This window comes from Ursus maritimus, unplaced genomic scaffold, assembly GCF_017311325.1.
Source record: "Ursus maritimus isolate PB19 unplaced genomic scaffold, ASM1731132v1 scaffold_24, whole genome shotgun sequence".
In the NCBI taxonomy this organism is placed as follows: Eukaryota; Metazoa; Chordata; class Mammalia; order Carnivora; family Ursidae; genus Ursus; species Ursus maritimus.
In genome coordinates, this window is record NW_024424897.1 from 42,830,498 (window position 1) to 42,845,468 (window position 14,971).

At 36.7% G+C, this 14,971-nt stretch overlaps 2 protein-coding genes across 2 annotated transcripts in view; one reads left to right on the forward strand and one right to left on the reverse strand.

Annotated features, from left to right (window-relative positions):
* Positions 1-14,971, reverse strand: part of TRARG1 (trafficking regulator of GLUT4 (SLC2A4) 1) — a 183,540-nt gene that overhangs the window by 25,762 nt on the left and 142,807 nt on the right. The gene's annotated exons all lie outside the window — the stretch shown is intronic.
* Positions 1-14,971, forward strand: part of CPD (carboxypeptidase D) — a 75,355-nt gene that overhangs the window by 20,122 nt on the left and 40,262 nt on the right. Inside the window, exons 3-7 of the mRNA XM_040641099.1 lie at positions 8,943-9,085; positions 9,671-9,840; positions 10,598-10,944; positions 11,376-11,567; positions 13,052-13,219. Coding sequence (XP_040497033.1) covers positions 8,943-9,085; positions 9,671-9,840; positions 10,598-10,944; positions 11,376-11,567; positions 13,052-13,219 — 1,020 coding nt within the window. The remainder of the gene's footprint in view (positions 1-8,942; positions 9,086-9,670; positions 9,841-10,597; positions 10,945-11,375; positions 11,568-13,051; positions 13,220-14,971) is intronic.

Consider the following 14,971-nt stretch of genomic DNA (forward strand, 5'->3'; position numbering starts at 1 on the left):
TAATTATTTGCCTCTTTATTCCGTTTTTTATTCTACTGCTTCCTCTTTCCTGCCTTCTATGGGATTGTTTGAATGTTTAGTATTTTATCTCTTGTGTTTTTTTACTATATCTCCTTTGTATAGTTTGTTTTGGTAGTTGCTCTAGGAGTTACAATTTACACACTTAACTTTTCACGGTTCTAGATAGGCTTGATGCCTTACCACTTCAGGAGGAGCACACGACTCTTACTACCACCCTTTACTCTCCCCACTTTATGCTGCAGTTGTCATTTGTATTATGTGTATACACATTGAAAACCCCACCAGACAATGTTACGATTTTTGCTTTCAGCTGTCATACATATTTTAAAGAACTTAAGAGGAAAAAAAAGTCCCAAGTTTCTCTCTGGTATCATTTCTTTTTTACCCAAATAAATAACTTTCTTTAGAATTTCCTTTATTTATTTGTTTTTGTTTTGTTTTCGTTTTGGGTGTTTTTTGTTGTTGTTGTTTTGGTTTGGTTTTCATTTTTTTAATTATGCTCAATTAGCCAACATATATAATTAGTTTTTGATGTGTTCGACGATTCATTAGTTGCATATAACACCCAGTGCTCATCACCACACGTGCCCTCCTCAATACCGATCACTGGGTGAACCCATTCCCTACCCTCCTCCTTCTGTAACCCTCAGTTTGGTTCCCGGAGTCCAGAGTCTCTCATGGTTTGTCTCCCTCTGTGATTTCTTCCCATTCAGTTTTCCCTCTCTTCCCGTGTCGTCCTCCGCTCCATTCCTTATGTTCTATATATGAGTGAAACCATATGATAATTGTCTTTCTCTGCTTGACCTATTTCACTTAGCGTCATCCCCTCCAGTTCCATCCATGTTGATGCAGATGGTGGGTATTCATTCTTTCTGATGGCTGACTTCAGCATTTATTTTAAAGCAAGTTGGTTTGTGATGGATTCTTTAGTTTTCCTTCACTGAGAATGTCTATTTTTGCCTTCATTACTGAAGAATATTTTCAGTGGATATAAAACTCCAGGTTTTGGATTAGCAGGTTTTGTGTTTGTTTTTATGTTTTGTGCTCCTGCCTTCTGGCCTCCATGGCTTTTGCTGAGAAATGCACAGTCATCTGGATTGTTGGTCCCCTATTCGAGCATATACCATTTTTCTGTTACTGCTTTCAAGACTTTTTCCTTTGTCTTTGGTTTTGAGCGGTTTGATCATGAAGTATCTGGGCGTGAATTTTTTTTTTTTTTTTTTTAGTTTATCCTGTTTGGGATTTGCTGAGCTTCTTGAAATCTAAGTTTACATCTTTTGCCAAATTTGGGGGGTTTTCAGCCATCATTATTTTCTTCTTCTTCTTCTTCTTCTTCTTCTTCTTCTTCTTCTTCTTCTTCTTGCATCGTGCCCTTTTCCTCTCCTTTTGATAGGTTGACATTTTTCTGATTCCTTGAATGTCAAATAATGTTGGGTTATAGGCTGGACATTTTGATCTTATGAGATCCGAGTCTTGTTTAAATTCTATAAAAAATGACAATGTCTTTGTTTGTTTTAGCAGTGAATGACCCAGTTAGGCTCAGTAAGGTCTGACTTGCCTTCTGTGGGCTGTGTTCGTAATGTCCATTTTCAAAGCCTTTGTGGTTCTGTTCATATCTGTTCTGTGTATTTACCTCCCAAGGACCAGTCTGGGACCTGCTTTGTAATTCAGTTCTCAGTGCTTTTGGTATGTTGTTAGGGTCATACCCACACGTGTGCAGTTCAAGATTAAGCCCAGGAGTTCATAGACAACTTTATGGGATCCCTTTCTTAAGGTCCCTCTTCTCTACAGTATCACCAATAGTCCCTAGTTGCCAAGGTCTCCTAATATCGGTGATAAATAAAGACATGACAGGATCTGCAGTATTATTTGTTGTCAGGGAAATAGAAATTAAAACCGCACTGAGACCCCACTACACATCCCCTAGAGTACTTGTAGCTAAAAAGTCTGACCAGTTGCTTGAGCAGTTTGTTAAGTGACGATGCAGAGAAACTGGAACATTCATGCATCGCTGGTAGGAATGTGAAATGCTAAGCCGCTTTGGAAAACAGTTTGACAGTTTCTCATAAAGTTAAACTTACATTTGCTGTATGGCTCAGCCATGCCACTCCTAGATGTTTATCCAAAAAACGTGAAAATATATGCCCACGCTAAGGTCTATGCACAGCTTTATTCATAATCACCAAAAACTGAAAACAACTCAAATACCCATCACATGTGAAAGGATAAACAAATTTACTCCATCCATTCGAGGGACTACAGAGTAATAAAAAAGAGAACTTATATATGCAACAGTATGAATGCATCTCAGAAGCATTGTGCTGAGTGAAAGTAGCCTCATAGAAAAGGCTTTGCATTATTTCATTTATATGACACTCTGGAGAAGGCAAAAAATAGGCAAAGAAATTAGATTGGTGGTTGCCCAGAGCCTGGGAGCTGGGGGAAGGGAACTTTCTGGGATGATACAAATGTTCTGTATCTTGATTGTGGTGGGGCTTGTATGAATGTACGCATTGTACTTAAAAGGGATGACTTTTACAGTATATAAACTATGACTCAACAAACCTGACTTAAACTATAAAACAGCATGTTGGTTAGAGAGATTGTCAAAATAGTTTTGAATCAGTTAACTCATACTTGAGTATAGGGGAACTGAGAAACTCTGTATGTTTCAAAGAAGAATAAAGTTTAAAGTATCATGCAAAAATATTTATATGCTATTTTATAACCTTTTTGTTATTATATGGTAAATACCATGTCCATAAATGTGTATCCACAATACCTTAAATAGTTGCATAGTAGCCCATTTTATACAAGTGTAAACTGATACCCCATTTTTGGATAGTCGGGTTGTTTCTAGTTTTATTCTCCTTCAAATTAAATACTATAGTCCTCATCTTTGTAGCTGTTATCTTGGAATAAATTCCTGGAAAAAAATTTCTCTGTTAAGGTCATGCCAAAGATTTCATACACATGATTATTAAATTTTTACCCAGGAGTGTTCTATACTCCCTTATTTTAAGTTTTTTTCCCCCTTAGTTTCTTTTAAAAAAATTTTAAGGTAGTTTATTGATCAACAAATATTTTACAGTTGTTACTAGTTACATCTATCATTTTTTTCCTTTTATGCTTTCATACTACTTTGCTGTCAAACTTAGAGAGGTTCTCCTCATCCTGAGAGTACAAAAATATTTATGTTGGCTTCCAGTTCTATTTATGGTTTCATTTTTACATTAAATTCTGTATGGATTTAAGAGTTTATTTGGTATGATATGAGGTAAAGCTCACCTTTTGTCACATAGTTAGCCAGTTGTTCATGTAACAATTACTGACTAATTCATTTCCCCATGGTTTTAAATGTGTCTTTAATCATATTGCAAATGCTTTTATTTCTATGCTTTCTGCTTTGTTCTATTGGTCTGTTTATTTTGATATTAATTGGAGTGCTTTAGTAAGTACAATTTTAAGACATTTTAATATGTGGTAAGGCAAGTCCCTATTGTCATTCTTATTTTTTAATGTTTTCTTGGATATTCTCATCCATTTGTTTTTCCAAATTCTAGATCATTTTGTCCAGTTCCACTAAAAATCTGTTTTTCTGAGTAGTACTTGTAAATTAATTTCAGGGAAATTTGATATTTTTATACGCCTGCTATCTAGAAGCATGAAATGTACATCCCTCAGTAAAATTTAATAATGTTAATTTATATTATGCATTTAATACATTTAATCCTATATGTGTTGTAGGTTTTGTTGCTGAGATCTTTTTTTCTGTTATGTTTTCTGATTATTGCTGAAATATGGGGAAGGAATTTTGTATAGTTTTTCTGTAGTGTAGTCATCCTTTTATTTCCAATATTTACATGGCTTTCTGTTAAATAGGGGCTTATCAAAGGAAAATTTGGGGAATGTATGCCAAGATTTAATGAATATTTTGTATTTCCACTAGATTCTATGCTGTGAAGCTATAATTAACTCCATAAAGATGTGTTACAGTTAGGTACACTAGTCACTGTAATATTTCCTCAAATCTATAGGACCTACAAAAAGAGTTTTGTCTCCATGAATCTGACCTTTAGTTTTAGATTGTTTGTAGAGTTATATGATAAAAAAAAAATCAGTACAGTGTGTGATCTGTGGGACTAGAGGCCACTGAATGTAATTTATTCTCTTAAAGTCTTATTTTTCAAAGACTTCTATCCTTCCTCTCCACCCCCACCCTGGGAATATATTTCTCTGTGTCATTGGTTGGCACTGGCTAGTTACAGTACTATTAAAGTTAAGTCTAAAAAGCTGGTTAGATAATACTCCAAAAATATTACTGTAAACTTGGTCTTCTTGTTGCTCTTAGCTAGTGTTTCTTAAATTGCTACCACTGAGTAAGACAATTAAGGGACAGACAAAAGAATGCCAGGACTCAAGCCTGGTGATTATAGTGTTGTAAGTAGTCTACTTCACTGCCTTCTGGCATAATTAAAGTATGAGTTGGCCATGTTTGCAATTTAACACAGCTATTAAGTTTTACATATGCAAACAAAAAATTAGCTAACACTTGCATTGCTCTGAAATTGTTATTTGTATGTGTTCTGTGTTCTGCTTCCTCATCAAGACTCTAGACTATGAATGAAGGTGTGTCTCTTATTTATAAATCCCTGTAATCTTAGTATAATGTCTTAAACACAATGACCATTGTACTATGACCAATATAGTAGTAAAAATTGGAAAAGATTAATAAATATCATGTATGATGAATAGTATGTGTATGTCCACATGTGTACATACAAGTGAGAGTAAATCAAAGGCGATCATAGATGCCAGACCCAAAATGAGTACCAAGATGCTGGGCAATAAGAGAAAGCCAGAAGATGGATACCTTGCCTTCCGAGAAGAATGTTAAGACCAAGTTACTAGGCTTGTGGTGATTATAAATTTGCATATATTCTGGGAAGACAAAGCCTTTGACATCTCTATATAGATGTTCAGTGGACATCTGAAATTTAATACATTCAAAACAGAAACCTTAATTACCTACTTAGTTTCATTCTTTCAACAAATATTTACTGAAGGACTACTGTGTGCCAGATACTGTTCTGTGCTTGGAATATCCATCAGTGAGTGTAACAAATATCTCTGCCCCTGTGTTGCTTATACTCTAGCTGAGAGAAATAGGCAGTAAATAATATACTTAGTAGTTAAATTGTTAAGTATTGTAGAAAAAAGAAAAAGTACAAAAGGGTGAGTGAAATTGTGAGTGTTGGTGGGATGGGCTTGGGGATAATGGTGGGGAGAAGAAAGTACCAACTTTAAATGGAGAAGTCAAGTTGAAATTGGAGCGAAGAGCTGGAGGTGAGGGAATTAGCCAAGCAGGGATATCTAGGAGAAGAGCATACCAGGCACAGGGAATAGCTAGAGCAAAGACCCAAAGTCAGGAGGTACCCAGTGTATCCAGTGAACTGCAGGGAGGCCGCTGTGGCAGATGCAGAGCCAGTGATGGAGAGAGTATGAAAGAAGGTTAAAGGGGGAAGGGAAATGATAGAAGACAAATCATGTAGGGCCTTAGGCCACTGTAAAGACTTCGGCTTTTAGTCTGAGTGAAAAAAGGGAGTCATTATACAGAAGAGTAACATCTGACTTATATTTTAACAGAATTAATTTAGCATCTCTGTTGAGGAAAGAATATAGAAGGGCAAGGGCAGGTACAGGGAGAACTGTTAAGAGTGATTGAAGAAATCCAGGCAGAGAAAGGATGGTGGCTTGTATGAGGGCAGCAGCCATGGAGGTGAGGAGAAATCTTGGGATTCTGGATTTTGAAGTTAGAGCTAGCATGATTTTCTGATGCTTTGGATTGGAATGTGACTCCAAAGATTTCTGGCCTTGGCAACTGGAAGAATGGAAGTGCCCTTAGCCATGATAGGAGAGACTGCAGGTGGAGCAGGTTTCAGGAAGATGAAGATAGGTTAAGTTTGTAATATCCAAGTAGAGATGTTGCATAGACAATTGGATGTACAAGTCTGGAGTCTGGGAAGAGGTCTAGGCTAGAGATAGAAATTTGAGAGTTGTCAGCTTGTAGATTATATTTAAACCATGAGATATCAAGGAAGTAAGTAAAAGAAGAGGACCAAAGACAGAGCTTAGGCATGTCATAGCTTTTTCCTTTGTTCTTCTTATCCTTTCAGATAGTTAATGGCACTACTAACTCCCTAGTTTCTCTAGCCAAAAATCTAGAAGTCATCCTTCATTCTGTGTAAACAAATCCCTTCTAAATCCAAATCTGTCTGCTTCATCGCCACTACCAACCTAGTCCAAGCCATCATTTTCTTCTAATTCTTCACTCTGTTTCCCTTTTGCCCCCTGCCTCCAGTCATTTTCCACCCAGCAGTCAGAATGATCTTTTAAAAAGGCAATTTATGGGGCACCTGGGTGGCTCAGTTTGTTAAGTGTCCAACCTTGATCTCAGCTCAAGTCTTGATCTCAGGGTCTTGAATTCAAGCTCTACGTCAGGTTCCATGCTGGGTGTGGAGCCTACTTTTTTTTTTTTTAAAAAGCAATTCAGATCATATCACACCTCTGTTCAAAACCCTCCATTGTCCTGTGTAGCAAGGGAAGCAATCAACAGAGTAAAAAAGGAGCCTATGGAAAATATTTGTGAACTATATATCTGATAAAGGGTTAATATTTAGAATATATAAAAGACTCCTACAACTCAAAAAAAAAAAAAAAACCAAACACAAAACAACCCACAAGTAATCCGATTAAAAATGGGCAAAGGACTTGAATAGACATTTCTTCAAAGAAAAGATACAAATGGCTAACAAGATGCTCCACATTGCATGTCATCAGGGAAATTAAAGCAACAAGTCATATGAGAAACAAACTGAGGACTTCAGAGGGGAGGGGGGTGGGGGAATGGGATAGACCGGTGATGGGTAGTAAGGAGGGCACGTATTGCATGGTGCACTGGGTGTTATACACAACTAATGAATCATCGAGCCTTACATCGGAAACCGGGGATGTACTGTATGGTGACTAACATAATATAATAAAAAATCATTTAAAAAAAAAAAAAAAGCAACAAGTCATCACTACACCCCTACCAGAACGGCCAGAATCCAGAACACTGACAATAAATGCTGGTGAGGATGTGGAGCGACAGGAACTCTCTTTCACTCGTGGTAGGGGAATGCAAAATGGTACGACTTGGGAAAACAGTTTGGTGGTTTCTCAAAAAACTGACCATGCTCTTACTGTACAGTCCAGCAGCTGTGCTCCTTGGTATTTACCCAAAGGAACTGAAAACTTATGTCCGCACAAAAATCTGCATACAGATGTTTATAGTGGCTTAACTCATAATTGTGAAAACTTGAAAGCAACCAACGCATCCTTCAGTAGGTGAACGGGTAAAATAAACCGTGGTACATCTAGACAATGGCATATCATTCAGCACTAAAAAGAGAACTATCAAGTCATAAAAAGACGTGGAGGAACTTTTTTTTTTTTTTTGAAGATTTATTTGACAGAGAGAGACACAGCGAGAGAGGGAACACAAGCAGGGAGAGTGGGAGAGGGAGAAGCAGGCTTCCCGCTGAGCAGGGAGCCTGATGCAGGGCTGGATCCCAGGACCTGATCATGACCTGATCATGACCTGAGCCGAAGGCAGACGCTTAACAACTGAGCCACCCAGGCGCCCCATGGAGGAACTTTAAATACTTATTACTAAATGAAAGAAACCAATCTGAAAAAGCTACATACTGTGTGATTCCGGCTAGATGACATTCTGGAAAAGGCAAAGCCATATGGAAATAGTAAAAAGATTAGTGGTTGCGAGAGGTTAGGAGGGGGAGGGGGAGGGGTTAATAATGGGGCACAAAGGATTTTTAGGGCAGTGAAACTATTCTATATGATACTGTAATGGTAGAAACATGTCATTATACATTTGTCAAAACCCGTAGAATATACAATATCAAGAGTGAACCCGAATGTAATTTATGGACTTGGGGTGGTAGGAACATGTCAATAATGCAGTTCATCGGTTATAACAAATGTACCACCCTGGTCTAGATGCTGATAACGAGGGAGCCCATGCTTGTGCAGGGGCAGGGGGCAGATGGAAGATCTCTGTACCTTTTCAGTTTTGCTGTGAACCTAAAATTGCCTTAAAAAATAAAGTCTATTTTAAAAAATCGAGTGACAGGAATGATAAGGTAAGCTTTCTACAGAATGAGTTTGTGGGTATAGAAGTGGTGAAGGTAGTTGGCCGTGATACTTATTCCCCTTTTTACTTCCCTCTTCCACTGAACACATTTTGAAACGGTTTCTTGTGTCTCACCCTCTCCCCCCAGCCCTCGCTTTGTGTAGCTGCACCACCCTAGATTTGGCCTTTCTTTTTTCTCTCGCCACCTTCCTGATAAAGGGAAGTACAGTTAGAATCGTAGGCACTTAATAATGCTTTGGCATGAACATCCTTCACAACTTTAAGATCCTGTGTACCTTTCATGCTCACGCTGTCAAAAATCTTCACCTCTCTCTCTGTATCCTGCCTCACATTTGTAAAATGGGTTGAATAATATCTACCTTATATGCTTGTTGTAAAGATTAAATGTTAATACTCTTAAAGCTCGTAGGACAGGTCTGGCATATGGTAAACACCCAAACATAGAACTGTTATCGTTATTACTCTTGTTGTTAACTGATGTGTTTGTGCTCTTCATAACTGTTCATCCTGTCAGTCAAATACATTTCCTTTATGTATATTCCTTTTCAGTGTATATTCCTTTAACCTTCCTTCTTAGTCTCCTCTATAATCCAAGAGCCTTCCCCAATTTCAAACAAGTTATGAAAAGAAAATTTATAGATGCGGAGATGGCTGATTTAATTTTTTTGGTCTTTCTGAGAGTAAACTTATTTTTTCCTTTATGTTACAGGTGGTATGCAAGATTACAATTATGTATGGGCCAACTGTTTTGAGATCACATTAGAACTATCTTGTTGCAAGTACCCACCTGCTTCGCAGCTTCGACAAGAATGGGAGAACAATCGTGAGTCTTTGATCACATTGATTGAAAAGGTAAAAGTAGCTGACTGGAGGGTTGGGGTGATGATGTAAGGGAGAAATTCAGTTGCATTGGAGTAACAATCTTTAACGGTTCTTCTCCTTTGGAGGGCTTGAGCTGATTGTCTTAGAACACTTTATATAGACTGAAATAATCAGCCAAACTTGTACTCTCAGGTTCTGACAATGTCATGTGATCATATTTGCTAGAGAGCCTTTACCACTCTATGAACCATGGCTATCAGTTTAATTTAAGTATCAGGCAAGGTAATATACTATTGAATATACCAGAAATTATTACTTAATGAGAAATTATTACTTGTTGAGAAAATTAGAAGTCTGGGTTGGAAGAGAGGGAATTTCATAAGCATATTACTACTCTAGGTGTCAGACACATATGACTTAAGTTTAAGGATTAATATTTTTGTCTATATTTCATTTTCACTTGAAGGCATTGAAAAATATTTCAGGGAAATAGAGAAGTAACCTTACTTTTATTTTTTTTTTTTTTTAGAAATTCTAGCATCAATGCAGAGAGGTTATGCTCTCCTACTTTCCAGGTTGTCTTTGAGCAGTCTACTTTGATTCATGTTTTTTTAGGTTCACATTGGAGTTAAAGGATTTGTTAAAGATACAGTAACAGGATCTGGCTTAGAAAATGCAACCATTTCAGTGGCTGGTATTAATCATAATATCACAACAGGCAGATTTGGTGATTTCCATAGATTACTTGTTCCTGGAACTTACAACATTACAGCTGTTTCAACTGGGTAAGAATCTAGTCTCTAAAAATATCAAGCCTCTGTTTATAGCTAAGACAGAAATACAGTGTAGGAAATGTTATTTACTGTATCTGGCTTTTATTTTTCCTTGTTTTCGGATTTTTCCCTTTTATAGTGAAAAAAGAGTATTGTGGAGTGACATAGTCTAACAGTATAACTGGATATGAAACATAATTGTAAAATTGTGAGGAAGGACGGTTTTAAAGCTTAAAAAGACGGTCAGCTGTGCATTGCCTCAAAGCTAATTGAGATCAGAGTAGAAGAAACTCGGAGCTCTGGGAAGGACATTTTAAAAAGTTGTCTTAACGTCAGCTTTCTCATATATGAAATGAGTGGTTTCTTACTTCCCCTGGACACCTTTCTGGAAGCTCAGTTTGCTAAGGGTTTAATGGAATGTGTTTCATTTAATTTTGAACTTGAGAGTATCAACTAATGAATGACCAGGTTAATGACCTCCATCTTTCATGTTATTCTCTCCTTTGCATGTAATTTTTGGTAAGCGTTCTAATGTATGGAACTGAGAAGAAGGTTAAGAGAGAAAGTTCTTTAAAGACTTAATCTGGGATTCTCTGAGATCATATCCTGGAAGTCTTGAATTTACCCACTTATCTTTATTTAGTTTGAGTTTTGACAGACCACTAAGTGTAAGAGTATGAAAAGACTGTTGTGCTTTTATAATGTTAAAGCATTGTGTGTTTGAATTTAACTCCATGCCACCTACTTTTAAAAAAAATTTTTTTTTCAGGTATATGCCACTGACAATTAATAATATAATAGTGAAAGAAGGACCAGCCACAAAGGTGAATTTTTCCCTTCGGCCAACTGTGACTTCAGTAATCCCTGACACAACTGAGGTGGTAGTAACGGCTAGCACAGTTGCTCTGCCTAATCTTGCCGGAACACAGTCCTTCCACCAGCCAATTCAGCCAAAGGACTTTCACCACCATCACTTCCCTGATATGGAAATCTTCTTGAGAAGGTTTGCCAATGAATATCCTAACATCACCCGGCTTTATTCACTGGGAAAATCAGTAGAGTCAAGAGAACTTTATGTAATGGAGATATCTGATAATCCAGGTGTCCATGAACCAGGTAATTAACATGGTCTTATATGTAATTTCAGTAGTGCCTTTCAGAGCTTTGTACCATATTTCTGTGTTTCATCTAGAAAGGTCTAGAAAGGTTCATCTGGAACAAAGAAAACGTACCAATCTCTTGCGAGAAAAGAAGAAAATCCATTTCATAATCCATATTAGGCACAGTCTTTAATATACTGCATAGATTAGATTTTTTTCTGCTAATAGTATTTTTATTTTCATATCATATGGCATGTGGCATGTGTGTGTATATGTGTGTGCGTGCTTTGAGTCTGCTCAGACGTATATATTAGTAAGTCTTCTTTTGCCAAAATATATCTTTTCTTAAATTTTTGGTTCAGGGTCTTGCATATGTTGGGGAAAAAATAGAGTCCATGGTAAAATAAAAAGAAAAAAAACTCTTCCATGTAATTATTTTGTTTTCAGGTGAACCAGAATTTAAGTACATTGGAAATATGCATGGAAATGAAGTGGTTGGACGAGAACTGCTATTGAACCTCATTGAATACCTTTGTAAGAACTTTGGAACAGACCCTGAAGTGACAGATTTAGTTCGCAGCACTAGAATTCACCTTATGCCATCCATGAATCCTGATGGGTATGAAAAGTCCCAGGAAGGTAAAGAATAGCAGTCTGTTAATGCTTAACCTTTTTGATTATCATATAGCATGATTATTTGGGAGGAGAAGAGAATTTGAACTGGTTGTTTCCTCGGAATTTCTTATTTTGTTCTTATATATTGTTCTGGCTTTTGTATTCTTATAAGATAGGCTAGTTCATTCAACAGTTATGATATTAAGTTTATATTTAATGGAGTTCTCCACTTTGGTAATGGCTCTTGCTTCCTAAAAAATAAGATTTTAATAAATCTTTCCATTTTAACAATAGTTTTAAATAACTTAATTATTTGATTAATAATAAATTAATAACTTAATAAAAATAAGAATTTTTTAAAATTACTGGTACACAGTAATTTTGTTAAATTATTATATTGGGAACACTTTCACAGATGAAAATTCAAACCAAATCTCTTTTGAAGACAGTAACTCTATATTGACTCCCAGTTGTGCTCCCCGTGCATATTCTAAACATGCTGAGTTATTGACTTACCATTCCTCTGCCTTCTCTGGGCCAGCCCATCTCTCCTGGGGCAACATAGTCAGAGCAGGATGGGGGCAACTTGCTTACAGGGGCCACTTTATGCCGAACACGAGTGCGAAAATCTGTTTTTTTCCCAACCTGTGGTTCCTTCCAGGCAATCATACCAGTGAGTAGAGTAGGTAGCACCATATGAATATGCAACCACGTGACTCTCACTGACTGAACACTGAGAGAATCAACTAATGAATGACCAGGTTAATCCATTTTTTATTATTCAGTTTACTTCGCTAAGGACCTTATTCTTTGTCAGTCCCACAAATCCTTCCACATTCCTCTTTTGAGACCTTTCTGAGAGAGAGAACTATTTCCTACTAGTGAACCCTCCAGTCGGTTTTTCTCATTCACTTGCAAATTTTTCTCATCACTGTGATTATAATAGGATTCCCACTCCTTATTAAAAAGAAGTACATTTAAATTCAACCCTTTCTTCATCAGGTTAAACTTCCAACTATGTTCTTGATTGACTACCTTTTTGTGATTAATGTAGGCATATCACAGTTTTCTTCCTTTCATTTGGTCTGTTTCTTCACAGTGTTTTAGTGACATGTGTACCAGTACAGTAGAACCTCCCTCTGGTCAGTCGTGTCCACTCAGCATTGTGATCCTGTCGTTGTGTGTGGATGGTTGACAACTGAGCCATACCTTTTTTTGAGCCAATACTTTAATGTAATTTATGTAGTTGGATTTTTTTTCCCCTCAAAGTATGAACAGAGGGGAGAAATGAAAGGATAATGGTTTTACCTTTCTGTCCAAAAGATCTGGAAGAGATACACTTTTTTAATGTACAATACCAAAAAATGTGTGTTTTAATAGTAGTGTGATTAATCATAGGGAAGCCTGGTGTGTTCACATTTACCTTTGAGTTAAGATAGCTGAAGTAGTGTGTGTTGGATTAAAATGTAAGTAAAACACGGCTTAAATTTAAATACTTTATCATACAGGAGATTCAGTAAGTGTAATTGGCAGAAACAACAGCAACAACTTTGACCTGAACCGAAATTTCCCAGACCAGTTCTTTCAGATCACAGATCCTACCCAACCAGAAACTATTGCTGTAATGAGCTGGATGAAGTCCTATCCTTTTGTACTGTCAGCAAACCTGCATGGAGGTAATAGCAACTTGATATTCCAGTAATTAATTCTTGTTGAGAGCATTTGAAAATCCTGGTGGAATGGTATCTGTTTATAGCCTTAGGCTATCTTAAAAGAGGGTATCCTATTATCACTTTTACAGCAGACAATAATAAAGATTTTTTTCTCATTGCTTTTTAAGCCAATTTCCTGGCTATTTTCCCCCCTTCCTCTCCCACTCTTCCCCTCCCTTCTACTCCCTCCCCACTTTCTTCTCCCTCCCTTCCGCCCCTCTATCTCTCTCTCCCCTTGTCCCTCTCCCCCTCCTCCCTCCCCCGCCCTCACTTAGTTCTTCAAGTGTTTTATATTTACCCTTCACATGTGTTTTATATTTATCCCTCTCACTGGGAATTTGGTAACATACTCTTTGTCATTCAGAAAAATTAAACACTAACAAACTGGAAATCTTTAGTCCTATTCTTCCCTAAAGTTTAATACTCTTTTATGTAGGTTTATAAGACATTCTCTTATTTTTTCCTTGCTATGAATTTAACCGCAGGACAATGGCCTCATTCTCCTGTAGTGTTTGGGCTTACACACCTTCGTATAATTCAGCAGGAATTGATCAGTTGAGTAGGATGAGAGGTCAAGATTAAAAATCATTACAGTATCCAACTAGGGCTATGTGATAACGGTGAAAGTGTAAATACCAAAAAGAACTGAAAATATATGTCTGTGTGTAAACTTGTACGTGGATATTCAGAGTAGCATTATTCATAATAACCTAGAAGTATAATTAACCCAAATATCCATCAACTGATGATTGGATAAATTAAATAGAGTATACTCATACAATTGACTGTTATTCGACCTTGAAAAGCAATGAAGTCCTGATGCATTTTACAATATAAATGAACTTTTAAAATACGCTAAGTGATAGAAGCCAGTACCAAAAACCATATATTATATGATTACATTTTATGAAATGTTCAGAATAGGTAAATGCATAGACATAGATAATAGATTTGTGGTTGCCTCAGGCTGTGGTGAATAGTGGTGGGAGGAAATGGGAGTGACTGCGAATGGGTACAGCGTTTTCTTTTGGCACGATGAAATGCTCTATAATTAGATAGTAATGATTGTACAACCCTGTGAATGTACTAAACAACATTGAATTATATACTTTAGATGGACGGATTGTATGTTATATGAATTACAGTTGACCCCTGAACAACATGAGGGTTTAGGGAGCTAGCCCCTGTGCAGTTGAAAATCCATGTATAACTTTTGACTCCCCCCAAACTTAACTACTGACAGCCCACTATTGGCCAGAAGCCTTACCGATAACATCAACAGTTGATTAACACATATTTCGTATGTCGTATGTATTATATACTGTATTCTTAGAATAAAGTAAGTTTGAAAAAAGAAAATTTTATGTTACTAAGAAAATCATTTGTAGAAATACATTTCTACATTTCTACAAAATCATTAAGAAATACATTTATAGTACTGCAGTGATTAAAATCTACATGTGAGTGGATCCACACAATTCAAGCCCCCGTTGTTCAGGGGTCAACTGTTCATCTCAATAAAGCTGTTTTAAAAAAAAAAAAAGAGTGAAGGTATTAGCACCAGGGATAAGGGAAGTAACTTAGTGTCAACATGTGTTGGAATACCTAATGAAGTATCACAGTTGAGATTTGATAGCATATAGATTAACCTGCCATTATGTTTTGTTTTATTTTATTTTATTTTATTTTATTTTATTTTATTTTATTTTATTTTAT